The sequence below is a fragment of the Fusarium graminearum genome, chromosome 3 (assembly GCF_000240135.3).
Source record: "Fusarium graminearum PH-1 chromosome 3, whole genome shotgun sequence".
Lineage (NCBI taxonomy): Eukaryota > Fungi > Ascomycota > Sordariomycetes > Hypocreales > Nectriaceae > Fusarium > Fusarium graminearum.
In genome coordinates, this window is record NC_026476.1 from 2,647,330 (window position 1) to 2,673,977 (window position 26,648).

A 26,648-nucleotide genomic window follows, 5' to 3' on the forward strand; every position below is an offset into this window, starting at 1 on the left:
CTACCGTTCTTTAAAAAGAAACTGTAACTTCTAAGCTGTGTTACGCAACCTTCACAGCCTGGTCTGTTCTATCTGCCTCTGAGTCGAGTCGGGTCTGTCTCTGCACGCTTTCTATTCCCGCCTGTTTGAACTATATCTACGCTACGCCCTTTTCAGCAATACGTACGAATAATCGGCCTGCATAATCCCAGACTCTAGACTGCTGGATGATAACATCGACCTTTCTAGTCACCGCTATCGTCTTCATCCTCCCTAACCGCCCTTTCCGCGTCTTCGGTCACTGGGAACAAAGGCTCCGATCACGCTCGACAGTACTCGCTCACAGTACGAAAGGTTCATGCCAACAGTCACTACCCGTAAACGCCTGAGATTGAATCTAAAAGGGTCTCTCGGTCTGCCATTCTGGTGAGTGCTCGATACCGTCTTAGTCACCTGCCCTTGTCCGGCCGCCCCCCAGCCTGTAGGTGTTAGTGCAGCCATGTACCAGCATCCATACCTTGGTACCTGTCCCGTCCATCGTGTCCTATCCTTATCCTGCCTATCCTTATCCTGCCCTGTCGCACCAGTACAGTACCCAGAGCACAAGCACAAGCACCGACACCCCTGCCGGGCTGTCTCTGGCGCTGTGTCTCTTCTGCCTGTAGTGCTCGCTACAGGGGAATACAGTCCAGTCCAGTAGAATCACTAGACCATACCTACTAGGACTTGGGCCAGTCCGCGATCGCCATTGCTCGTGCCGTCACCATCGTTGTCACACGCACGCATCCCCCCCGTTGCACCGTAGCTTCTTGTTCATCCTTTTTCCCTTTTCTTTTTGTTCTCACTTGTCAAGCTTGTCCATCCTCTCTCTCTTCATTTCTCTTCGTTTGATACGAGTTCTCGCCCTCGAATCTTGCTGTTTGTTCTACTATACTTAACCACTGCTAACTTGCGTTTGTCTCGATACTGCAGTGCAGGCGCGCAACCGGGTCAAAACGCACCCTTTCGGATACATACTACTACCTCACCAGTACCTTTGCCTCTTGAGCTAAGGTAGCTTTGTTGTCTCGTCTCGTCTCGTCTCGTCTCATCCCGTCTGTCTTCGGCTGTTTGCCGTCCATAAGGGTCCTTGCCTCCTCTACCAACCACTTGCTAGTTCAACAACTCGCCAGCACAAGATCTCGCCTCCGCCCTGTCCACTATCGCTTTCGATCTGGTTGATAAGCATCCTCTCGACCTCGACATTCTTCCCGGCCCTTCTACCTTGCCCTTTGGCTCTTGCGACAGCCTCCCGTCCTCCGTTTACATGCCGATTTTTTCTGCGATCGACCTTCGAACATCATAAGCCCTAGGGCTACAAGACATCCGACTATCTTCCTGACATCGATAACAACAAACAGGAAGCTATGGCGGGCCCACAGGAGTCGTCGACCTCCTCGGGGTCCAGGAAGTCGGGCAGTCGTGCTGTAGGACAGTTCAACATCGGCTCCGAGATTGGTAAAGGCAGTTTTGCTCAAGTGTATCTGGGCTGGCATAAGGTACGACTCAGCTTTCATACTGACCTTGCGTTGCTTCCCCACCATCGCATTGAGTTGCGCTACCAGTTTGTCGCTTTTGCATTACCTTGGCAGCTTATCGGACTGCTGCCTTGGTATCACGGGTCACATTCAGGAGCGCATGCTCAACCAATATGCATCGATCGCTAACATATATGACAACAGGAAACCAAAGCTGCTGTCGCCATAAAGTCCGTCGAGCTTGAACGCCTGAACAAGAAGCTAAGAGAGAACCTTTACAGCGAAATCCAAATTCTTAAGACATTACGCCACCCACATATCGTTGCCCTCCATGACTGCATCGAATCAACCAGCCATATCAACCTGATTATGGAATACTGCGAGCTTGGCGACTTGTCCCTCTTCATTAAAAAACGAGAGAAGCTCGCCACACACCCTGCCACGCATGACATGGCACGCAAATACCCCAGCATGCCAAATTCTGGCTTGCATGAGGTTGTCATTCGACATTTCCTAAAACAGCTGACTAGTGCCCTCGAGTTTCTACGCAGCAAAAACTACGTTCATCGAGACGTCAAGCCCCAAAACCTACTACTATTACCCTCGCAACCCTTCAGAGACCAAAGAAGTCGCCCAGTCATGCAAGCCAGCCAAGATTCGTTGATTCCGATTTCTGGTTTGGCATCTCTACCTATGCTCAAACTTGCCGACTTCGGCTTCGCCCGAGTGCTTCCCTCTACTTCCCTGGCCGATACCCTCTGTGGGTCCCCCCTGTACATGGCCCCAGAAATTCTCCGATACGAGCGATATGATGCGAAAGCCGATCTTTGGTCAGTGGGAACTGTGCTCTATGAGATGAGCACAGGTCGCCCTCCGTTCCGGGCCAGAAATCATGTCGAGTTATTGAGAAAGATTGAAGCTGCTGAGGATGTTATCAAGTTTCCGAGGGAGGTCAGCATCACTCCTGAGCTAAAGGCTCTAATTCGAAGTCTCTTGAAGAGAAGCCCGGTCGAACGGCTCAGCTTTGAGAATTTCTTCACCCATCAGGTAGTCACTAGTGAAATCCCTGGTCTCGTAGAGGATGACATTCCCAAGTCACTCAGGCAAGAATCCCGAGATCCAAGGTCAGCTTTTCAATCTGGTTCGCCGTCCCTATCGTCCCGCAGCCCACGTCAGACAGGTCACCAGTCTCCGACGGAAGCTCTTGTCTCCAGATCTCCTAGAGATCAGCAACCCAGATCACCACAGGTGGGAAGTCCGGGGGGGAGTCGATATGCTCGGCGATCAAACGAAAGCCAACGTACCACTGGCAACTCCCCTCGCGAAGGTGGAGAGGGCTTGGGCATCCGCCGTCCTGTAGCTCAGCATGCGATGACTGCTCCTGTTCAACAGGTTGCTTATGATTCAGTAACGGGTCGCAATAGGGCCTCGCCGCCCACATCTCTATTAGATCAGGTACGTAGAAACAGAGCGTTGAGTAATCCGCCCATCACCGAAGAGGAGAGGGCAGCCCAGGACGTAGCTCTGGAGCGGGAATACGTTGTGGTTGAGAGACGCCATGTTGAAGTCAACGCTCTGGCCGATGAGCTGGCAGCCAACGAGAAACTCGGCGACGCATCCCAGAGATCTGGACCCATAACTCGACGATATACCCAACAGGGGGCACCCACATCCACAACAGGTGCAATTTCGACGCCATATTCTCGCAATGCGTTGGCGACTCAGCCTCGCCATGACCGGAAGTCATCATACGAGAAATCTCTTTCTGCTAGCCCTGGCTCAGCATCGAGTGCTATCTCCAAGGCCATCCAGGATGCCAGTCTGAGACTCTTTGGTTTCAAGGTTCCTCCACTGCGAGCTTCGCCAAAGGGTCCGTCTCCGCCGCTTTACCAAGCCTTTCCAACATATCCAACACCCCAAGCGCCTGTTGGGCTACTGGGAGACGGCAGAAACGTTCAGGGTACGGATGAGGATGGTAAAGCAGCACAAACTATTGAGGAACTTGCAACCCGAAGCGACTGTGTTTATGGATTTGCCGAAGTCAAATACAAGCAACTTGTTCCACTGGCACCGTCCGCAGATCACATCTTGGGCGGTCTTGAGCCTGAACAGCTGGTTAATGAAGAAGATGGGTTGACGGTGGAAGCAATTGTGGCTTTATCGGAGGAGGCTCTTGTTTTGTACGTCAAGTCGCTCACTCTTCTTGCCCGAGCTATGGACATAGCTAGTCTCTGGTGGTCCAAGAAGAGCCGAGGAGACACGGGCACCGGCTTGTCAGCAGCAGCAGCTCAGACGGTTGTTCAGCGCATCAACGCCGTGGTACAGTGGGTTCGACAACGCTTCAACGAAGTGCTAGAGAAGTCAGAAATTGTCCGCCTTAAACTCACAGAAGCGCAGAAGCAACTGCCTGATGATCATCCCAGCCACCCATCCAACCATGGCACTGAGTCGATTGCTTCCTCAGCTGGAAGTCCCACAAAACAAGTTTATCTCACTCCCGGTATCAGCGCCGAAAAGCTTATGTACGATCGGGCTCTGGAGATGAGTCGGGCTGCAGCCATCGATGAAGTCACCAATGAGAACCTCTCAGGTTGCGAAATATCGTATATCACGGCTATTCGGATGCTTGAAGCCGTATTGGACAACGATGAGGGATCGGGTTCCGAAACAAGAAGGCTGTCTACTGGTAAAGAAGCTGAGAGAGAGGCTGTTAAGGAAGTAAGCGGGGGCGAGCTTGACAGCGATGAGGAGGCTCACGTCCGAAAGAGTAAGTTATCTGAGATGATTGTACACGGGATAAGGACTAACAAACTCATAGTGATTAAAATGATTACAGGACGACTTGCTGCTGTGCGCAAGAAGCAACAAATGATTGCCGAGGCCAACAGCAAAACAAACCTTGTTTATCAGCAGGCAGTGCGTCGTCGCAGCGGCGATATGACACCACGAAGCGTTCCCTCGCATGCATCTTCCTGAAGCCCAGGAGGCGGATTTCATAGCGAAGCGTCATGACTGATAACGATACCCATCATAACATTGTCAGATTTTGATGGATTTCCAAGTCTTTTTCTCTGTCATATTTGGATTTAGGGCGCTACGGGGTTTGGCTTGCGACTCACAGGAGCATGTCAACAGCCAGTCATTGATTATAGGATCTATATGCAGCGGGCGTTTAGGGTTTTCTATTTACGCATTGCCAAAAGAGCATTTCATACGGCGTTTCTGGCTTAGCTTTTTGTTGATTTCTTTCTTTCATTTGATTTTTTTGTTGCTTGTTTCAGGGGTCACCTCTGTACTTTTGGATAAGGCGCAGGCTTTGTCCATATTTTCGGACCGGACATACTAAGGTTTCAGTTGAGGTTAAGAGGCGGTTTGGGGTTGTGTATATCAGTCAGTAGTGGCTCATCAGATAGCTCCGTCGTGTTGGGAACAAAGTCTCGCAGTTGTTTTACCACACCATGGAGAGTTGCAGTATCAAGAGTCAAAGAAAGGGTAAAAAGGAAACAATGACAATGCCCAGGTCTTCCATGCGAAGTCCTGGTTTTGCAACTTTTCATGACTTGCAGTGAAGTCTCATTCATGTTAAACAACAATGGTGTTATGATGTTTGCCTATAAAGCCTATGTTAGTAGTTGAAGAATGCATGTCCATGTAGGACAAATCCACAAATGTTTGTCTTATCCAGATAGTGAAATGTTTTCGCCATGGTTTGTTCAGAGAATACAGCTTGAACACACAATCTATTGTCGTCTTTGTTCTTCGTGTGCGCAGTCTTGTACATCTCACCTTGTGCTTATAAGTCGTCAAGATGCTCCCCCCGATTAATCCTCCACAAAATTCCCCAAGAGATCACCAAACACTACAATAACCATGGCTACCACAAATTCTCACCGTTTCCCCTTATCTAACACCGTGCGGGAGCTTGTTCCCAACGCACCACCCCCCGCTCCCCTCGATTTATTGTCAACAGTCTCATCACTTTTTTCTCAACGACAAGAGAAGCTTCGGAAGGAGAAACTTGCTCGCCAGGACGCACTGACAGAAGCCCAATATGTTGCTGCTCGAGAAGCTGCGTACAAGAGACGGGCGGCAGAGGAAGAGGCAGAGGCAGAGTTCGTGGACAGGCTGGCAAGAGCCCTTGTCATCTCCCCTCGAACCAAGGATACTGAACCTTCCAAAGAGGAGATTGAGGCTCTCGTCGACGAAGAAGTTGCTAAGGAAGAGAGAGGGCTCGGTCTCCGTCGCGCTATCCACGAGACAAAGGAGGCATACGAAAAGCGCATGGTTGCGCTTGAGTATCGTGTTGACAGTCTTGACATCATTGAGAAAGAACGCAAGCAAAAAGAGCCCGTACACTACGTGGACGGGTTTCCCGCCAACGTTATCATCATCGATCGCCACGTTCGCCCTATCCCGGTGGCTTCTACAGATGGCTTTTCTTGCCTTCAGTGCATGGTCCTAGGTAGACGGTGTGGACGTACGAGTGACGATGAGCACATCTGCGAGCCTTGCGCACGGAACGCGAGACGATGTCTGGTCAAGCGTCACTTAATGCTGAAAAGCAACATGCTAAGGTCGTGGAAGTTTGCTGAAAGCCAATTCTTCGGATATGACGAACTAGAAGACGAGGCACGTAAATGGATGTTGAGGATGAAGGAAAAGTTAAGGCAAAAGAAGAGGCCTGAGGGCATTCAGCCTATGCCGGCATGGCCAGAAAAGAAAGGCTTGGGTGGTGAACCGGATCAGCAGAACATGCCCAGAAGGTGGCAATATTTCTTGAAATCTATTTCGCCTGAGGGTGAGTGAAAGGCTGAGCGATTCGTGCACAGAAAAGGAGTTAGCTTGCATTTCTTTTGAATATAAACCACCATGTCTCTCCGAAATATTACCCATCTGATCTAAAGACGCGCCGCCGAGCTTGCCAAGCTCTCAGTGAATTCCATTTTCCCATCGTTCCAAAAGTTCAATGCTCTAATGCTGCCGCCGTGTGGTCAAACACACTCCCAGTATGCTGTGTAGTGTTTACAGCGCCGACTGATGATCTCGCAGAATATAAGTAGATGGCCAGCGCGATGGTTCAGGCTCAAATATTTCCCATAATTTCTCCAAGTTCTAGTCCCTGAATCAGACTGGATGATTCCTACTTCTACGTCCCCTTTGTGCTGTAGGATAGTCGTTTCAATCTATCGAGCTGTCGTCGTAAAATACGGACTAGCAGAAGACCCTGCGCTTCCCGTAGACGAAAGTGAACTACTTGGATTAAGAGTCAGCAGAACGTTCGGCTTCTAGGTTCAAGGTTCCCGAACTTACTAAGTCAACTCATCTCTCAAGCTGTAGCAGTCATGTTTCCGATGCCTGGGCGGCGGGACAAGGTCAGGCAACGACCAAGGCATCGGTCTGAGTGTATTCTGAGGTTCCCAGGAAGATATGACCCTTCTATCCAGTCGCTTGAAAAGTTCCACGTTCTTCTTTTTACCATATAGCCACTCGTGCCTCTTCGCTTCGTGAGCGCTGATTCTGCGCAAGGGATTCAGTCGCAGGCAGCTTCGGATAAATTTAGCCGCATCAAGAGAAGGTCGTTTTGTTAATTGGCTGAAAGTGTGCGTGGTGTATTGGAGAATCTCCTCTTCGGTCATTTGACTGAGCACTGCATCGTGATGATCAGATACTAAGAGCGTAAAAGCAACAACGCCCAAGGACCATATATCAACGGCTGTCGTATGAGCTTCGCCAGTCGTTACAAATTCCCTGTATTTATTAACCAGTGTCACGGCTGAATTGGTAGATAACATACGGTGCTTGGTATCCTGCTGTGCCAGCGTTTGTAATCATCCTGCTTCGTCGAGGAACAGCAGAGGTACCGAAATCGGAGAGCATTACTCGATGGCAGGTGATTTTGGGAGAATAAGCCAAGAGTATGTTCTCTGGCTTAAGATCGCGGTGAACTATGCCTTTCTCGTGGATATATGCGAGAGCCCGAGCCACCTGGCGAATGATGATTATAGACTCTGACTCTTTGACAATGCCGCGCCTCATAATGAATGACATGAGGTCACCGCCGGAAGCAAGCTCGGTGAATGTATAGCTGATGACAGTGTCAGAGAATCGCTCAATCGATGATCAAGATACTTACAGTGTATGTGGAGAGGATATGGCATCCACGTAAGACAGGATGTTGGGCTAGGCTGGGTCAGTGGCGCTCTAAATATACGAGGATCAGAGGCAGTATATCTCTGGCTTCTGAGCAAAGAATCGGAGCAGGCTGATTGAAGAGTGGTTCCATATGCCATCAGAAGTTGAGAGCTTTCTGTTACTCCGAGAGACAGTAGACTCACATGATGCAGCTGGCGTAAAATGTCCGCCTCCTGGAACTTGCGTCGTATTTCATCTTGAGCATTCTTCCCGTGAATCTTATCCAGATTGACCAATTTACAGACCAATTGCTTTCCTGTTTGAACGTCGTTGGCAAGACATACGGCTGCCTCTGCTCCGTGACCGAGGCAATGATCAGTCACTTGATACTTGCTAGCAAATAACTTGCACTCCTCTTGCTGTAGCGCTGTCATTTCATGGCGAGGAGATGGTTGATACTGAGCGACTGTGAACTTCTAGTAAGGCCGAATCTCAATCACATCACCATGCTGCAACAAGTACCCGGGACTGATTTCAGGACCAGACCCAATGAGCCTTCCATTCACCAAGGTCCCGTTGGAAGACTTGCGATCCCGAACGTAGATGTGATTGATAGTTGGCTCATATACGACCACATAAATCTCGCAGTGGTTTCGGGAAACCAGCATGTCTGGATCATTGTCGATGGCTAATGAACTGTGTGCCATTGTCAAACGTTGTCTCACTTTCCGTGCCTTTCTACTCACTTTGAGCGAATGTCTCGCCCGATCTTGAAGATATCTCGTTCGTACACCGGGAATACCACTGAGAGACACATTAGTGGGTGGAACTACAGGGGGTGGAGATCGTGTCGGATCGTGGGATTTTTATTTCATCTCCGAGAACGTACGATGAGATTGATTGTTGCTTCTGGCGTCGACCGAGTGAAGGAATGCAGCTGGTGTTTCCTGGGATTTCCCCACTGCGTCGTCGTCCATCTTTAGGCTCACGAATGAAGCCAGGCTTGAGACGCCTGCTGGTTGATGTAAGTGCTCTGTTGTTTAAGTTAAGAGAACAAAATATGTGTAGCAAATCACTTTGAATGATGAGTATTCTATGCGATAGTCATGATTGGTAAGTAAACGTCAATTGAGTAGCAGCCTCGCTATTGTTCGTGAAGGATTTGATCAAGTCCCTATTGTTGTACTGAATCAATGCCCTCCTCCCTTCCTTCTATTCAATTAGATTCTGTACTGTGTGAAATACAGTGCATATGTTTTCTCACACGTATCTCGTCCCCCACCCAAGTTAAAGTAAGGGCAGGTGCGATCGAGGGCATCACAATCACGTGATTGATTTTGCACCTACTTGTGCCTGCCTTTATAAAGAGCCAAAAAATCTCCCCGCGGCAGAGTTTCTTCCTTATCCCAACAAGTTTCTCATCCACGAAAGAGTAAGTTTACGCGACCCTACCCTGGCCATGGGCTAGTAGCTTCCGGACATGCATAGAGCTTAGCTCTTTGCCACCGTGAAGCTATCTGCTCGCAGCTGTTCGATTTGCACAGTTGCTAACGACTTCCAACAGCACCGTCGATCAAGATGAGAGCCAAATGGAGGAAGAAGCGGGTTCGCCGCCTCAAGCGCAAGAGAAGAAAGATGAGGGCCAGATCGTAAGTTGCACCGTTTCTACCGACATCATGACTGTCGCTGACCATCTTCACAGCAAATAAACGCATCGCATCTCAACCTGACTTGACTCATCTATCATGATGTTACGACCTCGCACGCCTCAACGATACCTTGGCCGAAGCAGGGCACTTGCCGTTCTGGCGCCTCTGGGATCTCCCGCAACGCATTGAGCTGGGATTTGACTTTGGGAATTACGTCAGGGTGGTTGAACCCCGCACTTGAGCGGCTGATGTGGCACACAATGAATATTATGGTGGATGGGATTATGACAATCAGATGGTCAGGTACAAGGCGGTGTTGGATCGACCACTATCAAATGCTCACCAACACAAAGCATCACAACAACATTCAAAGATAAAGAAATACAGAGATTCCTCTGCCAACTTTTGTGTGTACTCCGTGATTATGCCCTAGTGATGTAGATCCCAGAAGCGGGGAAGCTTGCCCCGTCGCGTGGTGGGTGATTTTGTCGTATTTTACACAGCCAAAGCTATCCCATTTCTGCTCAATTACAAGGGGGATTCTCACTTATTGTTGTGATGAACAGTTCCCAGCTGATCTAGATATATTTTTATCGTGGTTGATTAATTGACACGATCTATTGTGTGTGAAACCCTGTCTCATCAACCCAAAGTGGCACGACGTCAGTGATCTTAGCGCCGTTGATACTTCTATAGAGAATCCTGAAATTTTGATAGATATCGCGGTCCACCATTGGTGTGACTTTTAAAGAACCTCTAGCAAGTATTTGAGGGTATTGCGACTTCAATTGAGAGGAAAGAACCGGGTTATGAGATCATCGCAAGTCTGTGGTTCATTTTGCTCTGGTCGCAAGTTGATTTTCGGATCTGCTAGCGACACTCTCTGTATTGGCATCCTTCACCTGTATGCAGCTTTAGTGGGGCACATGCAGCGCCTTGACCGCCTTCCCTACGTTGTCGGCCAAACTTCGGCCTAGTCGTTTTCTGCCGCATAGATGGTGGGATAGTCGAAAAAAAAAATTAGATCCTACGCAATTGGGATATCCTCATCGACAAAGCGACGCAACACAACATGGGTTCAGAAAAGCGCAAGAGGGGCGGGGATACAACCTCCAAGCCAAAGAAGAAGGTCGCCATCGATGCATCTCCCTCAACGACTGTCTCTTCTGTTCTCAGACCCAAGCATTGTCCTCCCGTAATCGGTACGACCAGCCTCTTTTTGAACATGACTGCGACCAATGCGATACTAATATTGCGACTGTAGCTACGGCTGTTGGATTTGATGTGCCTAAGAACATCCCGTTCCATTCGTATGCGCCTAAAGATGCAGCCAAGTCAAAGGCAAAACAGGCAAAGTCAGCTGGCGAGAAAGACTTTTTGTTGCACTCCAACGCGCACCGAACCATGGACTACACAGTCAAGGCGGATGGAGCTAGAGGCGTCAAGCCAGCTCTGAACCACTTCCTTGGAATATATGACCCAAAGACTGGCAAGCTCGAGGTGGTGGAGGCAAAGAAGATGACCATGCGGGCAGCAGTACGGGCAAAGCAGAGCGCTGCTGCTGCCGCTGGCGAGCGCGATGCCAGCCAGGTATGCTTGGCGCAACATTTCATGCAGGCTTGTCTTGCTAACAAATCACAGACTATGATGCAACTCAAGACCGACCTTGGCCAGACGTTCGGTACCAAGAAGGCGAAGAAGGCGATCCAGGAGAATGTCTTGAACGCCATTGCGCCACAGAAGAAGACCGGAGAAGCCCCTACAAAGATCGATGCTGCTGCTCGCGCCATGCTCAGTTCCGTCGGCGAGGTTACGTCAACCATGGCGTCAAGAGAAGAACTACAAGCTGTTGTTGATGAAGCCAGACCTGTGCCCATCCCCAACCTGGAAGCGACCGAGATCCAAGACGTATACGATCCCAAGAGAATCATCGGAGCTGATATCCTCAAGCTGGTACCAGTTCGAGAATGGCAAGAGAAGGTTCAGCATAAGGAGAGCATCCAAGTGCCTTCACGATTCGTGGCCGCACGTGTCACCCGAGTGGCAGGCAACGAAGACGCCACGGACAGACTTCGCGTGCTTCGATACTTCTTCTTCGTTCTACTCTTCTACCTTCACTCCAAGCCCGGAAAGGCTCGTGGTACTCGTTCTATACCGCCACGCGACAAGCTTAGGGAATTCCTTGCTCCCGCGCCCGAGGCCGTTGTCGAGAGCATTCGCCGAAAGTTCTCCGAACGAGGCGAGATGCGAAAGTTCCACATCGATCTCCTGATCACGCATTGCTGTGTGTTCGCTAGCATCATCGATAACTTCGAGGTTGATACGCAGAACTTGCGCGATGATCTGAAGATTGACCAGAAGACGATGAACTCCTACTTCCATGAAATCGGTGGCCGTGTCAAGCCTGTGACGAACAAGGAGACCAAGACCACGGTATCTCTGGCACGATTGGCGCTACCTCTGAACTTCCCCAAGCAGAGACATATTGCTCCCAAGCGTCGATAGAGGACCGTGGACATGGCGGTCTGGGTACAAAAAGGCCTTGCCGTATATCATTTACACGCGACGCACTCTGATGATGATAGAAAAGCAATTGCATGTCGGATCGCGAAGGAGTTTATCATTACATATATTATTAGTCTATTTTAGTCGAAATACAGTATGCTCGGGGGCGCCATTATTTTCTTACTTACAAGTTTAACATCCTGTCTTGTTTACGCGAAGAGATTCAAAGCAGACTGCACGACACAGGAGTCGATATTGCTCAATCTCATTGCTCGTCATCGGCCAGTCTTTGCTTGTTTGTGATCCATAATGAATTTGTCTACTAGACTAACTGCATCTTGGTCTTCAATGTCTTCTAATAAGCTGGCCCTTGTTTAAATGAGTGATCTAGTAGGTGGCCTCCTAAGTCTTGGGGCATAAAAATAAGTTAGTAGTCTGAAGCTTACTATGCAGTGTAAGTAGCATAAGCTGGCCTACTATTTTCGTCTCTTAAGCTCCTAGCGTCCAATTTTTATGATAACTACCCTGAGGGTAGGTGATCTTGAAGGTGATGCAAGGTTGGTTGTCGGCTATATCTCCATTCCCATGCCGAGGCATCATAGCTGATGTGGAGTCGTTCTCCCCACCACCAATCTGGGGTAACGGTAATCAATCCCCATGTAAGTCATTACCCTGAAGTATTGAATAAGAAGACAGCACCGACTCCTTGTTTTACGCTCCTATTCCCTAGTCTTTCATCTTACATAAATCGAATCAACTTTTTTCTATCTCGGCCCAAGGAACCTCTTGATATTGATATCCTTTCGCGACGTCCTCACTCAAATATGGCAGAAGAATCTATTCTCGATCTCGAATATCGCGGCCGCACAGCCATTTTGACGATCCATAACGAGCGAAAGCTCAACGCTTTCACTGGCGCGCAGTACTACGACCTTGCTCAGAAACTACGAGAGATTGCCACTCATGATGAGGTGTTCACTACAGTAATTTTGGGAAAGGGGCGCTTCTTTTCAGCGTAAGTAGACAAGCTCTTCACAATTCCCTTCACCAATAGCCAGACATTCGTGACCAGGAAATGCAAGGGATGCTGACACGTAGCAGGGGAGCTGATGTGGGAATTACTCGAAAAGCACCCGGAGAAGACAAGGACTCGCATAAACAACTGCTGCAAAGCTTTGTCGCCAACAATCTAAACATCACCCACGCTTTTGCAACCCACCCCAAGGTTCTCGTCGTTGGTCTCAATGGCCCCGTCATAGGCCTCACAGCTGCGCTGGTCGCCTTTGCCGACTTTATCTACTGCGCTCCTTCAACCTTTCTTCTCACACCATTCTCATCTATCGGTCTTGTCGCCGAGGGCGGTGCGTCACGGGCTCTGGCACTGCGTCTCGGACCTGCGAGAGCGAACGAAGCACTGCTCATGAGTCGCCGCATCGGATCTCAAGAACTGGAGCGCTGTGGATTTGTCAATGCCATATATGACGAGGGCGACGACGCCAAGTTTAGGGCGAGGGTGTTGCATGAGGTGGAGGAGAGGCTGGGAGATCATCTCAACGGCGACAGCTTGATTGGGATCAAGAAGCTACTTAGGAAGCCGGAGATGGATATCATGCATACGCAGAATGTACATGAAGTATTTGCAGGCCTGGAGAGATTCTTGACCGGAGTACCGCAGGAGGAGTTTGCAAAGCTTGCAAGTGGTGCCAAACGCCACAAGCTATAAGATACCCAGTCTATCGAAGTCATACTTGATAATGATTACAGCATTGGAAAAGATCGAATAGCAGCACATCTACAATTCATTCGAATCAAACTGCTCAAGAGACCGAGACCAGAGGGATACGCATTGCCAGGCCATCCAAGTCTTAGGTTACAAAAATAAATAGCCTAAAGAGCATAGTCTAAGTAGCATAAGCTGATCTACTAATTTCGTCTCTTATGCTTCCAGCGGTCAATCTTTCTGATACCCTGAGGCCTTCCTTCCTGCCTTCCTTCCTTCTCACTCAAGTACCTACAGGTAGGTAGGTAGGTTAGTACCTTCTCATCACGCATCTCGTACCCAAGCACCTACCTTACCTATGGCAGCTTCCCCGGCAGCATCAAGCTCGGAAGGAAGGCACTCGGGGTTCTCTGGTGAAACCACGTCTCCCCCATCTCTCCCTCAGCTTTCTTCTTCTTCTATCATCATCATCATCATCATCATCATCATCATCTTTCTTTTTTGGCTGGCTTCAGTCTAATGACAAACTACACACTACACACTACACACTACACACTACACTTGCATCATTCCAGAACCAACATCTCTCCTCATTCACCATGCAACGCCCAGTACCTGGATCCAAGCCCTCGGGTGGTTTCTGTCGCGCTGTCCTCCTCTTATTACTTGCCCTCTTCAGTGTGACGAGCTTCATTACCTTCATCCTAGCTTCTGTGTCTGCTTGCAAATATCCAACGGTTTTGGGCCATTTTATCAAGACTATGCGCGACCACCCGTCAACCCGAGCCCCTATATACTAGGAAGATGATGTCATCGTACGGAATCCCCTGACTTTCATTGCGACAACCCGGATGCCCTTCGTCTTCCTCGCCGTCATGTACACGCTCGGCTGTGTCGCGCCCTTGATCGCAGTGTTGAGGCTAGGCACGAGGGATGTCCACAACCATCGACTCGCCCGCTACGTCTTCAAGATCGCAGCTGTGTTCACTGCAATCTTCTTAGTCATCTTCTATTTCTCTTGGTCTGCTACGCCCTTGACTTTCATTCTTCCCTTTGTGGCGAAATGGCGAAGTGGCATGGCAGCTGTTATCATGGCCCATATCAATCTGTAAGTGACTGACTTGGGTTTTCTCTCTCCAAACACTTCCACTGACTGACCAAACATTAGATTTATCGTCATGCTGCTCACTTTGACTGCGGCCGCCCTCGACATTCATAAGGACTCCAAGCCAGAAGGTCCCGGTAGTCGCGCGCAGAGTCAGGCATAAGAAGTTACGCAGTGGGCATTAATGCCTGGGGAGTTGAGGTTACTTTGACATTATTATTAGGGGTTATCCTAGATTGAATGAAAGCATTCTTATGTGGTCAATTGAGTTATGATTCGTCTCAAGTCTTGGTGTACAAAAATAAATGACCTAAAGTGTGCATGTAGTCGAAGTGGCATAAGAGTTGGTAAAAACATGCCTCAGGGTATCAGAAAAATTGACCGTTAGGGACATACCCAAGAGACAAAATTATTAGGCCAGCTTATGCTTCTTAGACTAGGGTTTTTAGACTACTTAGGTATTTAATACCCTAAGACTGAAGAGGCCAATTTTTCTGCTACCCACTGGGCACGTTACCTGTGCTGTATGCTGTATGATGCAATTGATGTCCATACTGCATGGTTCTATTTCTCAAACCGAACACTATAGACCCAGTCAGATGCTGCCAGCTCATTATGCATCGGATGGCTGTTTACCAGATCAAGGCCGTGGCTAAGCTTTCTTAATTATAAAATAAAGAAAAGGTACGCTTTTAAATATATTTTATCTTTTGCGTGTAATTGATCTGTTGATGATGCTCCTGGATGCTTGGTCCAAGCACCCGCTGTCTACCATTACATCCCAAGTCTCTAAAACCCCAGGTCATGACGAACCCTTGGCCAGTGCTACGTTCGCCAAATACGATCAGTCAACCGCAGAATGACATCCTTTCCGATGCCATGACCAATCATCCTCTCATGGGAAAGAGAAAACAATACAAGAGGGAATGTCGACAAATGAAAGAAACGATGATCCCGTCGCCAATTGGCCAATGGGCCGCGCCTTTTTACCTTTGATCAAATCCTCAGGTTGTACAGAACGGATCTGGTCCATTATAGTCTGCCAGGGGGAAACAGCAAAAAAAAGAGAGAGAGAGAGACTCCAACAAACGCTTGTGCATACGGATCAGGCTGAGCTTCTCTTTGGTTGGCTGGCCATGGCGGACAGATACGGTACAGCATTACCACACCAAACAAGCATTTGCATAGACGAGAAGCCAATGGAATAGCAACAAATTCATGTTGGTGTGTTCCAATGGGCTGAGGATTGTGAGCACGGGACCGACCATATCCTTTCTCCCTACTCACCTCTAGGAGAGGGTATGGGGGATCCATATCGACTCGACTCGAGCCGAGTCAGGCGCTCTTGTCGGGGGTTTGAAGAGATTGGCTATTGGTTCGTTGCATCATTTCCAGACCCATCTTGATGCACCCGCATCATCAAGGTCGGGGTCACGGTTATCAAAGAAATCAAGTGCAGCAACAAATTGGGGCACTCCAACTGAGACATTTAGAGGCCTCTAAGTATTGGATGAATCACAGTCAGCTTAACCTGACCGTTCCCCCGTCCAGAGGCATCCAATCCACCACCACCTCCCACCTCCCATATCAAGATCAGCACAAACATGGATAGGACGACGGTTAGCAAGAGGGAAAGGGAAAAGGAGGATTTCCAAATCAAGGAATCGGCTTAAGCTGTGCTACGCGACACAACACAACACACATGCACCTATGCTGCAATCCCTCCTCCCCTGACGAACCTGAACACTGAACCTGCTGGATCGCCTTGGATCTTTGTACAATCAATCATTTCTCTCGGCCACTCCCGTGCCACATATTGTATAAGCTATCTATCTCATATGCTAGATATCCCGATCAAGCGATTTGGTGGCTTTCGAATGCAGCTCACTTCACTTCGTCTCGTCTCGACCAGGTCACTCTTTCTAGTACCTATCTTTTGTGCACCCTTGCAATTCAGATATAAGATTCATAGTAGGCAGCTTGAAATCTGACACTGGCAAGCAGTGGCAGTGGAAGTAGCGGCGGCACTGATATATTTACTGTCACTTCTGGGCAGCTGCCTTGCACTGGCACCGACCGTCACGTCACCCCGAATGAACTATATTGACCTTTTTGCCTTCCTTGACATTCACATCACAACAAATTTTATTCTGCAAAACAAAGATTTCGAGCAAGACTCTTGTCAACAAAACATTCCTCTCTTTGCTTACCAAAACAATAAAGACCAAGTCCTTACTCCATCTCTGGATAGATTTGGTTAATATTGCGCTGCAAAGGTATATAACCTCAACTTTATTTCTTGATACATTTTCACAGCGACTGACTCTTCCCACCCAGGCATCAATTTTTCAGCATAAACACATCAGAAACAAAACTTTGTTATTTCGGCCCCTGTGTTCCCTTTGTGGCCGCAAGCGGTAACCACTCGCTTCTTCATCCACCTGCTACCACATGTACTGCAGAGCCCTGAGCCAGTCGCTTCCTTTTGTCGTACCTGGCCTCTCCAAGCCAGTCGGTTGGGACTGTCAACAAGTCACAGCCTAGATCATCGCAGTATTTCTAGCGAAATAAAGATATCACTGAGTTCTCGGAGGAGTAGCTACTCTGTTACCGAACTTCTCTTGAGCTCATCAACATCTGCCCGACTAGTAAGAATATTCTCAACTTTATCGACATTCACTCAAAACAGAACATTATTTTCATTCAATGGCCCCTGGCTCTCAACTTTCCTAATTTTCCAAGGATCAGCTACTAGTCGATATCGACCTCCACGATTACATCGACACTCAAACCAGGTACCTAATGCTTCTTGGCGGCGAAGATAGCAAATTATGGAGCCTTTCAACGAGCATGAGAAGGTATGTGGCAGGATAGTATCTCATCATGGCCGCATGCTAATATCTACTAGCGACAGCTTCTCACCGAGATAATCAAGCACAGCCAAATCGACAATCACCAACTGTACAGATTCATTGGGGGCTCTAGTGTTGCACCCAACTGGTTTCACCTGGCCCTGCCAAATGGTAAGTCAAAACACCAACATGTACAGCTCTGTAATCTCAACTCACCGTTTTATTGTAGGCCGAACCCTAGCCCAGTGTCAGATGACTCTCGCGACAATGGGAAAAGAAGTGTCTGCGCAGGGGATCAAGCGAAAAGCTCCCGGCGATGGACCAAGCAATGAAGCTGGTAACGGTGTTCAGACGCCCGGTTCTCAGGAGCCAGAGGTGCAAGCTCAATCGGCCACAGTACAAAGTTCTCATATGAGCGTACAGCATCAGTCAGCCATGCCTATGAACCAACAACAGTACCAGTATCAGTCTGGGCCTCCACCTAAGAAGAAGGGCCGCCCAGCCTATTCAGGTAGAAACGCAATGGGCCAGCGACCTTTCAACCCTCGACTCCTTGCCCCCATGCCTGGTCAACAAGTCGTACAGAATGCACAGTCGTCTTTCCGGCCTATTGCTCCGGCTCCTCAGCTGCATTCTGGCACGGCCGCGGCTGTTGGGCCAGTTGTTACCAGTGGCATGGATCAGGGGCTTATGTGTGCACCGGCTGCACAACAGCAGGGCAGAATGAGACTTCCCACCGTCCGAGTGCGAATGGCCATGGAAGAGATGGCTCGTCAGAGAGGTGACCAACAAGCCCTTATGGCACTGAGCCGAGTAAGAACCCCTCTTATTATTATTTTTTGTATTTGAGTTACTAAATGATGCCTCAACAGCTTCCTGGGCAAGCACCCAACCACTCTAGATCAAACAGCGAAGTAGTCCCTGACACTTCGGAGCAGGAAGAAACCGAGAAAGATCGATCACGCTCTGTCGAGCCGATTGAGACAAAGGACGAAACCAGCGCTGCTGAGGATGATACACCAGAACAAGCGGAGGGACAGAAGAATGGCACCCCTGAGCAGAGCAAGGGTCTACGCCGCAGTCAACGCAAAGCTTGATATTATCAAGACTGAGACTTCTGAGAAGATGAGAGAGGGGAGATACAATTGCTTTGCTGTAGACGGATGTTTCTCTAGTCCAGAGAAAAAAGGAAGGTGTTGAACGACCAAAGAGCATGAAAGTAAACGGACGTTTGTATGAGTTTCTACGACATGCGGTGGCTGGAAGGCCAGCAGAGATGACTACAGGTCCATCTTCATCATCGAATCCGTGTACAGTCCCTGATAGACTAGAGCGTTAGAGCTGTAAGATATTTAAATGTACGACAAGAAGTCCATATGCTAATTCTTTCTGGACAATTGCGAGTTGGAAGCTTTTAGAGTATAAGTTCAACCTTGGTTGTGCATGCGACCGTGTCTCCTTTATGAGTACAGAGTCAAGGAATAGCACGAATAACCTAACAACTCTTTTATTTGTGACGCTCATTTGATCTTTGAAGACATATGAGTTTAACAGTAACAATACCCTAGCTAGGTAGAAGACAACGATTTTGCATGTTTGCATCGAGTCCTTCTGAGGTTCATTCCATAACACGCAATCAGCTTCTCACAGATTCCAAGTCTTAGGTGAAAATTATAAATAAATGAATCATATCAATCTTCGCTAAATACACGTTTGATTTGATGCCTTGAATCAATCCCTAACTCCGCCATCTTGGATGGTCATTTTTATATCCTCCTCTCCTCCATTGGCTTTCTCTTTTACTGCTTGACAATCTTCTCAACTGCGTCGAGAAGAATGTCAGCATGCTTCTGCTGGAAGATGAGCATAGGTCGTAGACGGACGGCGTCAGCGCCGCTACCACCAATGTTCACACCCAAAGTCTTGGCCTCAGCCAGGAACTTATCACGCTTGGGGCTGTCAAAAGCAATAAAGGTTCCCTGGCCCTTACCACGAAGGTTCTCAATCTGGCCTGGGTACTTCTTGCTAAGACCCTCAAGGTCCTTGAAAAGCTGGTCACCAACCTTTGCGGTGTGGTTGACGAGATCGTTCTTGTTGATCTCATCAACGATGGCCTTGAAGAGGATAGCGCGAGCAGGGTCACCCATCCATGTGTTGAACTGACGGTAAGGCTTGTTGGGACGAATGGCAGGGTCAGCATAGTAGAAACCGGCGGCCTGGGCCTTCTTAGAGAAGGTCACAATATCAGGGGGGCTCTCGAGGTTCCAGTGCTCATGAGCCCAGAACTTGCCTGTAGCGCCAATACCAGTCTGGACCTCGTCCACGATAAGGAGAATGTTGTGCTTCTTGGTCAGAGTGCGCAGCTTGCGGAAAAAGTCAGGCGAGGCGTGGTTGTCACCGCCCTCGCTCTGGACGGGCTCGACAACGACGGCGCAGGGAGGGTGGTGCCAGCTCTTAATAAGGTGCTCAACCTCATCGATACTAGCCTGCTCGATCTTCTTGTTCTCCTCAACATTCTCCTCGAGAGGGTACTTGAGCTTGGGGAAGGTAGCCTGAGGCCAGTCGAAAGCAGGGATATCGATCTTGTGAATTGCCTTGGATCGGGTTGTGGAAAGCGATCCAAAGAGACGGCCGTGGAAACCAGTCTTGAAGGAAAGGATAGAGAGGTCGGGACTACCGGGAGACTGGTTGTTCATGGCACTATCGAGCTCCTTGGCGCTAAAGTCGACATCAGGACCACCTCGCTCCTGCTGTCGGCGCCACATGAAAGCGGCTTTGTAGGCAGTCTCGTTGGCGTCGGAACCAGCCATGGCAGTGAAGACGTTATCCAAGCCCTTAGGGGCAACACTGAGAAGACTTGACTTGAGAAGATCGGCCCAGTCGTGAGAGGGGAAGGCTCCAAGAGCAGGTCGGTTAACAATGGCGTTGACCATCTCCGGGCTGGAAGCAGCCTTGAGGAGGGCAGGGTTGTTGTAGCCGACAGCAATGGAGGCAATCTGAGCGAAGCTGTCTTTATTGTCAGCATTGGTCTTGCAAAGACATAGAAGATGAGTGAGCTTCTGACTTACACGTCGAGGAGAACGTTGCCATCAGGGTCAACGATGTAGTTACCCTTGCTCTTGGTGTAGTCGGCCATCATGTTGGCACTACGGGTGTCGAAAACCTTTGTGAGCTCATCCATGTGGCTCTTGGTCTTGGGGCCGGGGATAGCTGTCTTGACCGAGGGAGCTTCGGGCTCGCCGGCGAAGAAAGTCTTTTCTGAAACAGCAGCCATTCGCATGTTTCGAGAAGTGGCGAAAGTGCGGAAAGCGGTAGCTCGGGAAGCAGCTTGGACTGCAGGCCTGGCGGCCATGCCAGCGCGGAGGGCCGACATGACGAAGATGAGTTGAGGATTTTTAGAGGTATAAGAAGATTTGGCCGCGAGGTATGGTTCGGTCTTGTCGTATGCTTGCTGAGAAGCAAGGATTGTTAGCACAAAAGAAGCGTGTGGTCATGATAAGGGGATGTTGGGTCTCGTGCAACCATGATGGTAACAAGGGGTATTCTAGAGGGACAACTTACTCGATGCGATGATGTATAGAGAGGAACTCAACACAGAGATGCAGACGAGGAGAGGATGGCAAAAGAGGAGGATCTAGTCCGCCCTTTTATACGGCAGTCGCTGGCTGCATCGTATCTCCACGGCCAGCGCCTCACTCGGCACCGAGTTCTCAAATTGAAAGCAGTCATGATGTCCCCAGCTTACACAGACAGACTAAAAGTTTATCTTCCCCGCAGTCGGCTCAGGAATTGACCAACAGGTGGAGCGCAATCGAGGTGCAGGTGGATGGAGGTTGCAGGGAAACAGGAAAGAGGGAGGGGTGAAGTTATACATGGTGTTGAAAGCTTGCCTCAATAGGAAAAGAAGCTGCTGTACCTACTAACTCGACTCGCCTACTAGTCTAACTTATTACAGGCAGTAAAAGCACTGTAACTCTGCCGTCTGTAGGTACTAAGGTTCCATATCTGATTCTACAGTGTATTGTATCAGAATTGCAGTTGATTCCGATCCCCGAAGAACACCCCGTGACCGTTTCAGCCACCGTGTACACCTCGATATCGTTCAAAAACATCGCCTCCGAATTGGCTAGGTCTACCTGTTTGATAACCCTTTGACGGGTTGACCTTCCTGAATTCGAGCCCCGCTCTCTAAATGCATCCTTCTGGTTAACTTGTCACTGCGCGGGGTAGACTAAGCAACTCCATATCTCGGGGTACTTGGTATAACCGGCTCCCAGAGACGTTGTTGAGGCGCCTTCTAGCTACAATGAATTGCATCGCCTTGCTCCAATCCAGTCATAGGTTCCGAATATGCACCTCTCACCGACCCTCACCTGGACACATGGCTGCTCACCAAGTTCGGTGATCTTTCTACCGGGTGGGGGCTTCTGCAGCATTGTATTCGATATCTATTTCAACTACTGCTGATATGCCTGATCCCTAGGTGTCAGTACACCCCCCGAAGCTGGTATTCAGAGCCGTCTTTCCCGCATCTATTGTATGAACCGGCCCGGTGCCGGTTTCGGAGCCGTCCGACTGTCATTTTCATGCGAGATGCCGTTGTTATCCTGGTCCCTTTTTGAGACTGTTTAGATCGGCATCCAGAAGTTTTCCCTTTTGGGTAGGTCAACGGAGACAGTAGGTTAGTAGTTAGGCCTAGGGCAGTCCAGCCGACTTTGATATTCTATCAACAAATATCCCGGCTCAATCACAAGAACAAAGGCCAGGCCAATTCTCACACCCTAACCGATTTATTTGCTCAATTTCAAACTTGATAAGACTTCATGAGCCTTTCCGATTCAACGATGCTTTGTGCTGTCAAGTTACCAATCTATGGGTGTGAAGGACCTGGCTCTTCTGCCAACTCATCAATTGCGTCAATCAAGTCACGTCAACGTTACCCGATGCCATACCCAAAGAAAAACACGCTGTTACCAATGTAATGCCAATGCAGTGCCCGAACCATTAAATCAATGCTCACCATGCCCAAAACACCTTGTTGCTTAACGACCTTAATCATGCTTCTCATGCTCTCGCATATATCTAACAAAAGTCTTCTTGTGTGTCTAAAACCTGTTAGTGTCGTCAAATACAAACAATCAAGAAACTAACCATTCCAGCATATCTGCCATCTTTGAGCACGCAGATATAACGGAGTCCCAGTTTTGAGAACAACTCATAAACCAAGTCCATAGGCGACTTGATATCCAGCGCAACGGGTGCCTGAGTTGTGTTAGTGAATGCTGAGCCCAATAACCTTACAGTAGAACTCACAGGATCGATATATGGCGTGAAATCCGTGGGGTCGTGGGATTCGTCGTCTTCGTCGATGTTGGGAACTCTATCCATCAGACAGAGATCCGTCGCTTCATCTTCCAGCTGATCGAGGGCGAAGCCAAGATCAGGTGCAGGAATAAGCCCGACCAGGATACCATGTCGCACGATGGGCAATCCTCCGTCGAGTTCACCAGCTCTATGCAAGAGCTCAAGCTTGATTCGCAAGCTAGTAGCAGGTACTACTGGCGAGTTCGTTATATCAATGATTCGTTCTTTTCGAATCCTTGGTACAATGTCGGCCAGATCCTCCGTAAAGATAGGCTTATGCTTATTGTCCAAGAACGGGTACGAATTCATGCTGGTAAGAAGGTCCTGTTCAAGTTAGTTACTGTCCAGTTACGAAGCAAGCAACTTAAAACTTACATAGATGCTGTTTGGTTCGATGGCATCCGATGTCCATTTGGCCACGAGAATAGCCAAAGAGAATGGCAAGACGTAATCGAGACTGCCGGTAAGCTCAAAGAGGATGACGGCAAGTGTCACAGACAGTCTTGTCACACCACACATGGTGGCACCGGCTGCAATAAGACCGTACACGCCAGGCTGGATGCAGGAACCGTCTCGACTGAAAGCGCAATCTCCCCAGATACCCCAGTGCGGTACACGTAGGACAGCCCATTGCACGATGTGACCAACTATCCGGCCCATCAGACCACCGACAACCATGGATGGTACATAGATTCCAGCAGGTACTTTCTGTTTTGCGCATTAGTTTATGCTTTAGTCCTCCATAGTGACAACTTACAATGCCGAATGTGATGACTGTTAGGAAACCCTTTATCAAAAGGGCCACAAACAAGTGGGAAAGGATAGGAGGGATTTCATCGATAGAGCCAGGGCATAAAGCTCGCTCTTCCCAGTCAATGTTGGAGCCCTCGCAAGGAGAAGCCAAGTTGAGAAGCAGCTCAGCAACCGGAAGCTTTGTCAAAGAGTTCCAATAACTCATCAATCCAGTCACCAGCGCAACAAGAAGTACTTCCAGTAGGGGGTGCTTCTTGATTAACTTGATCTTTCTGAAAGACTGGGCCCAATACTTGGAGGCCTTGATGAAGAGAGCACCCAGCGCGCCACCAATGACGCCCACGAATATGAAGCTCACAAGCTCGAAGTATTCCCAGTCGACCAGGTACCTCACTTCGAACATGACAATCTTGTGTGTGCCATACGGGTTGAGGAATTTGAGAGACAGAGCGGCAACAATGCAGCAAAAGAAAGTGCGGAACAATGTCTTAGCCGGGAAGAAGTACGAAACCTCTTCCAAGCCGAACAGTACTCCGCCCAAGGGCGCACCAAAAGCAACAGCGACTCCTGCTGCGGCCGCTGCTGAGATGACCTCTCGTCGCTTGCCATCATTTCGATCATACTTTGAGAATATTCGACACAAGATATTGCCCACGCAGGCGGCCATGTGAACGTAAGGACCCTCTTTTCCGAGACTCATGCCGGAGGCGACACTCAAAATCAGGGCTACCATCTTGACGATCAAGGTCCTGGCACCTAGGAAACCGTGCAGAACGAAACCACTCAATATGACACGAACCTCAGCGACTCCGCTGCCAGCCGCTGAATAGTAAACCATGGGCGGGTTCTCTGGCTTGGGCTCGGCTTGCGGCTGAGGTGTCGATGATTCACTTTCATTTGAATCGTCGTATGTATGGTGGATGTTATCGACCGCCAGGTTTTCGTCAAGGGTCGTGAGTTGGTACGCTGATGGAACAACAGTTTTGGTCCAAAGCGCCATCCAACAAGCCATTGCAGCGAGAATAAGAACAAAGGCCATGTAAATCACAAAGCTGCTCCAGACCTCTCCAAATGGATTGTTCAGCTTATATGACCACGTCTCCCAGTCATCACAAGTGATATCGGGGCAACATCTCTGTTACCAGTTTCAGTCTATTTGCTTCATAACCGAAGCTAGTGCCACGCTGGAGTTATTGGGCTCGATTTACTTACCTTTCTGTTGAGATACCAACCTCTGGTGCAGTGGCCATCTTTGAAGTCAAAGACAGTTGATTCGGCAACATCAACCGTATATGCCATCAACGCGACGATAAAGCCACACAGCGCGCTCAAGATCCACCCTTGGGCACCGTCAAAAACAACGCGCAGCCTGCCCCAAAAGTCCTTACGGCTGCGCAGTTCCTTGACCCTGTGGGAATCGGCAATGGCATCGTGGACCCAGTCAGTACTGGTAAATTGATCGTACCACATGCGCTCATCGGGGAAAATGGTGCCTTTGGATTCGGTCATGGAGGATTCGTGTCGATCTGAGAGGGCATTAACCAGTCTCGAACTCCAAGAAGGATGTCGACTGTGATTTCGGGAGCCATGATAAGCGCCTGCAAAAGAGGATGAATTATTAGAAAGATCCAATGTAGTACATGTTTCACGGTGCCACAAACCCAAGTAACTGTGTTCCCGCGACAATGTACCCCTTTGCTGACGACTCGAGCTTGCTGTGCTGATCCGGATGTGCGATCTTGAAGTTGTGAGTAAGGGAGTTCGTTCGTCAAGTTCACCGGCAGAACGGTTTCGGGGCAGAGGCGGGTGTCGACGAGAAGTTCGCGGCGAGGGTGGCTCGGAGCCATCTGGCTCTTGTCCTGCCATGATGGTAGAAATGAAGCTCAAAGTACCTCGGGTGCCGACAGGAAGTAAAAGGACCAGGGTGACAAGAGAGCGATAAGGGTAGGCGCCTAGTTGAAGAAAGAAAAAGAACAGAACAGAACAGAACAGGATGAAAGAATTAAACAGGGACAACAAAAAGTAAAAGAGGGACAAAAGGGCGATCTGCTCCAGGTGTCTATCTCGATGCCCGTGCTTGTCTTGCTAATGCCTTGGTAGTTCGTCAGTTGTCACACCGTCACCTTCAGGGTCCAGGTGACCCTTCGATGGCGGGATGGTGGAGGCGCGCCAAGCGTGGTAGCAGCTTGCTTGAGCTTGAATCAAGTCAGGTAGATGGCGGGGTGAACCAGGTAGAGAATGAAACTGAAAGGGAGAGGGAGAGGCGTCTGATGAGGTGATTATGGGTAAATGAGTGTATATTGAGAAAGTAAAAGTGCTTCTGATGGTCCAGCTGATTCTCGAGCTTTAGCAGGAAGCTTAGTACCTAACCTCACCTAACCGTTGCAGGTAGCTTCGACTGGGCTTGTTTTGGTTCTTTCCTCGAGTCCCAAATATCAACTGCCAGATTCGGAAATAATTGCGCCGAGCCTCCAACTATCAGTGGCCTATCAGTCTGGGGTTCTGAGTCGTGCTGATGGCCAACCTTGGTCCTGATCCTAGGTGAGTGGTAATTCTCCAGAGTTCTATATCGTCATGAATGGACGGCTGTTTATCTGCCGCGTGGATTAAACTGAAACAATGAAATAGCACGATTCATAGAAAGAATAAATTAAGCTACATACAAAGAAATCAGGGGCTGCCACACGAAAGTGAGGCACATGGATGGTGCTGGACAAGCCTAGCGCTACATGATTAGGCTTCAAAGATGCCTATCATCAACCGGGGGGATGGAAGTCCTTCGGCATTTCGTCATCGCTACAGCGTGCATATCCACCATGATCCCAGCGATTGGCTCGAGCGATGTAGGAGATCACTTTCTACTGCAGATGGCTAGCGTTCAGCGCTTGTTGCGCATGGAATTGTTAAATCGAAGTTTAGAATTCCTCGTCATGGCTGGTCTTTATCTGAAACTTGGGGTCAAGTCACCGATCTTTGTGCTGTAGATTGTATTGTGAGACTGTGTGCCTCGCTCAAATCAGAGGATGATCAATCCCAGTCGACTGAATTGCAGGTACTGACCAACCATCTTTT

The 26,648-nt window shown here is 49.1% G+C and overlaps 10 protein-coding genes across 10 annotated transcripts; 7 read left to right on the forward strand and 3 right to left on the reverse strand.

The window, feature by feature from the left end:
* Nucleotides 1-1,385: 1,385 nt before the first annotated feature.
* FGSG_05547 (uncharacterized protein) lies at nucleotides 1,386-4,472 on the forward strand (the record flags this gene model as incomplete). The annotated part of the gene is made up of 3 exons (XM_011325794.1): nucleotides 1,386-1,517; nucleotides 1,701-4,263; nucleotides 4,333-4,472. The coding sequence occupies 3 exons, from the start codon at nucleotides 1,386-1,388 to the stop codon at nucleotides 4,470-4,472; spliced, it is 2,835 nt and encodes a 944-aa protein (XP_011324096.1).
* Nucleotides 4,473-5,366: 894 nt separating this feature from the next.
* Nucleotides 5,367-6,302, forward strand: FGSG_05548 (uncharacterized protein; the record flags this gene model as incomplete). The annotated part of the gene is made up of 1 exon (XM_011325795.1): nucleotides 5,367-6,302. The coding sequence occupies one exon, from the start codon at nucleotides 5,367-5,369 to the stop codon at nucleotides 6,300-6,302; it is 936 nt and encodes a 311-aa protein (XP_011324097.1).
* Nucleotides 6,303-6,599: 297 nt separating this feature from the next.
* On the reverse strand, nucleotides 6,600-8,062 carry FGSG_05549 (uncharacterized protein; the record flags this gene model as incomplete). The annotated part of the gene is made up of 4 exons (XM_011325796.1): nucleotides 6,600-7,244; nucleotides 7,291-7,581; nucleotides 7,630-7,676; nucleotides 7,832-8,062. The coding sequence occupies 4 exons, from the start codon at nucleotides 8,060-8,062 to the stop codon at nucleotides 6,806-6,808; spliced, it is 1,008 nt and encodes a 335-aa protein (XP_011324098.1). The 3' UTR covers nucleotides 6,600-6,805.
* A 1,025-nt stretch (nucleotides 8,063-9,087) lies between these two features.
* On the forward strand, nucleotides 9,088-9,679 carry FGSG_12754 (uncharacterized protein; the record flags this gene model as incomplete). The annotated part of the gene is made up of 3 exons (XM_011325797.1): nucleotides 9,088-9,095; nucleotides 9,193-9,277; nucleotides 9,331-9,679. 3 exons carry the CDS (start codon nucleotides 9,088-9,090, stop codon nucleotides 9,361-9,363), a joined length of 126 nt encoding a protein of 41 aa, XP_011324099.1. The 3' UTR covers nucleotides 9,364-9,679.
* A 670-nt stretch (nucleotides 9,680-10,349) lies between these two features.
* On the forward strand, nucleotides 10,350-11,782 carry FGSG_05550 (uncharacterized protein; the record flags this gene model as incomplete). Its single annotated transcript, XM_011325798.1, has 3 exons — nucleotides 10,350-10,479; nucleotides 10,542-10,867; nucleotides 10,919-11,782. The coding sequence occupies 3 exons, from the start codon at nucleotides 10,350-10,352 to the stop codon at nucleotides 11,780-11,782; spliced, it is 1,320 nt and encodes a 439-aa protein (XP_011324100.1).
* Nucleotides 11,783-12,606: 824 nt separating this feature from the next.
* Nucleotides 12,607-13,681, forward strand: FGSG_05551 (uncharacterized protein; the record flags this gene model as incomplete). Its single annotated transcript, XM_011325799.1, has 2 exons — nucleotides 12,607-12,797; nucleotides 12,884-13,681. 2 exons carry the CDS (start codon nucleotides 12,607-12,609, stop codon nucleotides 13,503-13,505), a joined length of 813 nt encoding a protein of 270 aa, XP_011324101.1. The 3' UTR covers nucleotides 13,506-13,681.
* Nucleotides 13,682-13,962: 281 nt separating this feature from the next.
* On the forward strand, nucleotides 13,963-14,829 carry FGSG_05552 (uncharacterized protein). The gene is made up of 2 exons (XM_011325800.1): nucleotides 13,963-14,610; nucleotides 14,671-14,829. Exons 1-2 carry the CDS (start codon nucleotides 14,354-14,356, stop codon nucleotides 14,768-14,770), a joined length of 357 nt encoding a protein of 118 aa, XP_011324102.1. The 5' UTR covers nucleotides 13,963-14,353; the 3' UTR covers nucleotides 14,771-14,829.
* A 1,918-nt stretch (nucleotides 14,830-16,747) lies between these two features.
* FGSG_05553 (uncharacterized protein) lies at nucleotides 16,748-18,556 on the forward strand (the record flags this gene model as incomplete). The annotated part of the gene is made up of 5 exons (XM_011325801.1): nucleotides 16,748-16,883; nucleotides 16,945-17,465; nucleotides 17,516-17,630; nucleotides 17,689-18,272; nucleotides 18,332-18,556. Exons 2-5 carry the CDS (start codon nucleotides 17,439-17,441, stop codon nucleotides 18,554-18,556), a joined length of 951 nt encoding a protein of 316 aa, XP_011324103.1. The 5' UTR covers nucleotides 16,748-16,883; nucleotides 16,945-17,438.
* Nucleotides 18,557-19,119: 563 nt separating this feature from the next.
* On the reverse strand, nucleotides 19,120-21,047 carry FGSG_05554 (4-aminobutyrate aminotransferase). The gene is made up of 3 exons (XM_011325802.1): nucleotides 21,021-21,047; nucleotides 20,528-20,910; nucleotides 19,120-20,465 (listed from the first exon to the last, which is right to left on the reverse strand). The coding sequence occupies exons 2-3, from the start codon at nucleotides 20,830-20,832 to the stop codon at nucleotides 19,259-19,261; spliced, it is 1,512 nt and encodes a 503-aa protein (XP_011324104.1). The 5' UTR covers nucleotides 20,833-20,910; nucleotides 21,021-21,047; the 3' UTR covers nucleotides 19,120-19,258.
* A 1,308-nt stretch (nucleotides 21,048-22,355) lies between these two features.
* FGSG_05555 (uncharacterized protein) lies at nucleotides 22,356-25,442 on the reverse strand (the record flags this gene model as incomplete). The annotated part of the gene is made up of 7 exons (XM_011325803.1): nucleotides 22,356-22,564; nucleotides 22,611-22,721; nucleotides 22,773-23,147; nucleotides 23,199-23,531; nucleotides 23,581-24,711; nucleotides 24,789-25,174; nucleotides 25,238-25,442. The coding sequence occupies 7 exons, from the start codon at nucleotides 25,440-25,442 to the stop codon at nucleotides 22,511-22,513; spliced, it is 2,595 nt and encodes an 864-aa protein (XP_011324105.1). The 3' UTR covers nucleotides 22,356-22,510.
* Between the last annotated feature and the right edge of the window lie 1,206 nt (nucleotides 25,443-26,648).

Coding starts and splice junctions, on each gene's coding strand:
- FGSG_05552 (XM_011325800.1), top strand. CDS start 14,354: ATGCCCTTCGTCTTCCTCGCCGTCATGTACACGCTCGGCTGTGTCGCG. Junction 14,611..14,670: donor ATCATGGCCCATATCAATCT/GTAAGTGACTGA, acceptor ACCAAACATTAG/ATTTATCGTCATGCTGCTCA.
- FGSG_05554 (XM_011325802.1), bottom strand. CDS start 20,832: ATGTCGGCCCTCCGCGCTGGCATGGCCGCCAGGCCTGCAGTCCAAGCT. Junction 20,466..20,527: donor GGCAACGTTCTCCTCGACGT/GTAAGTCAGAAG, acceptor CAATAAAGACAG/CTTCGCTCAGATTGCCTCCA.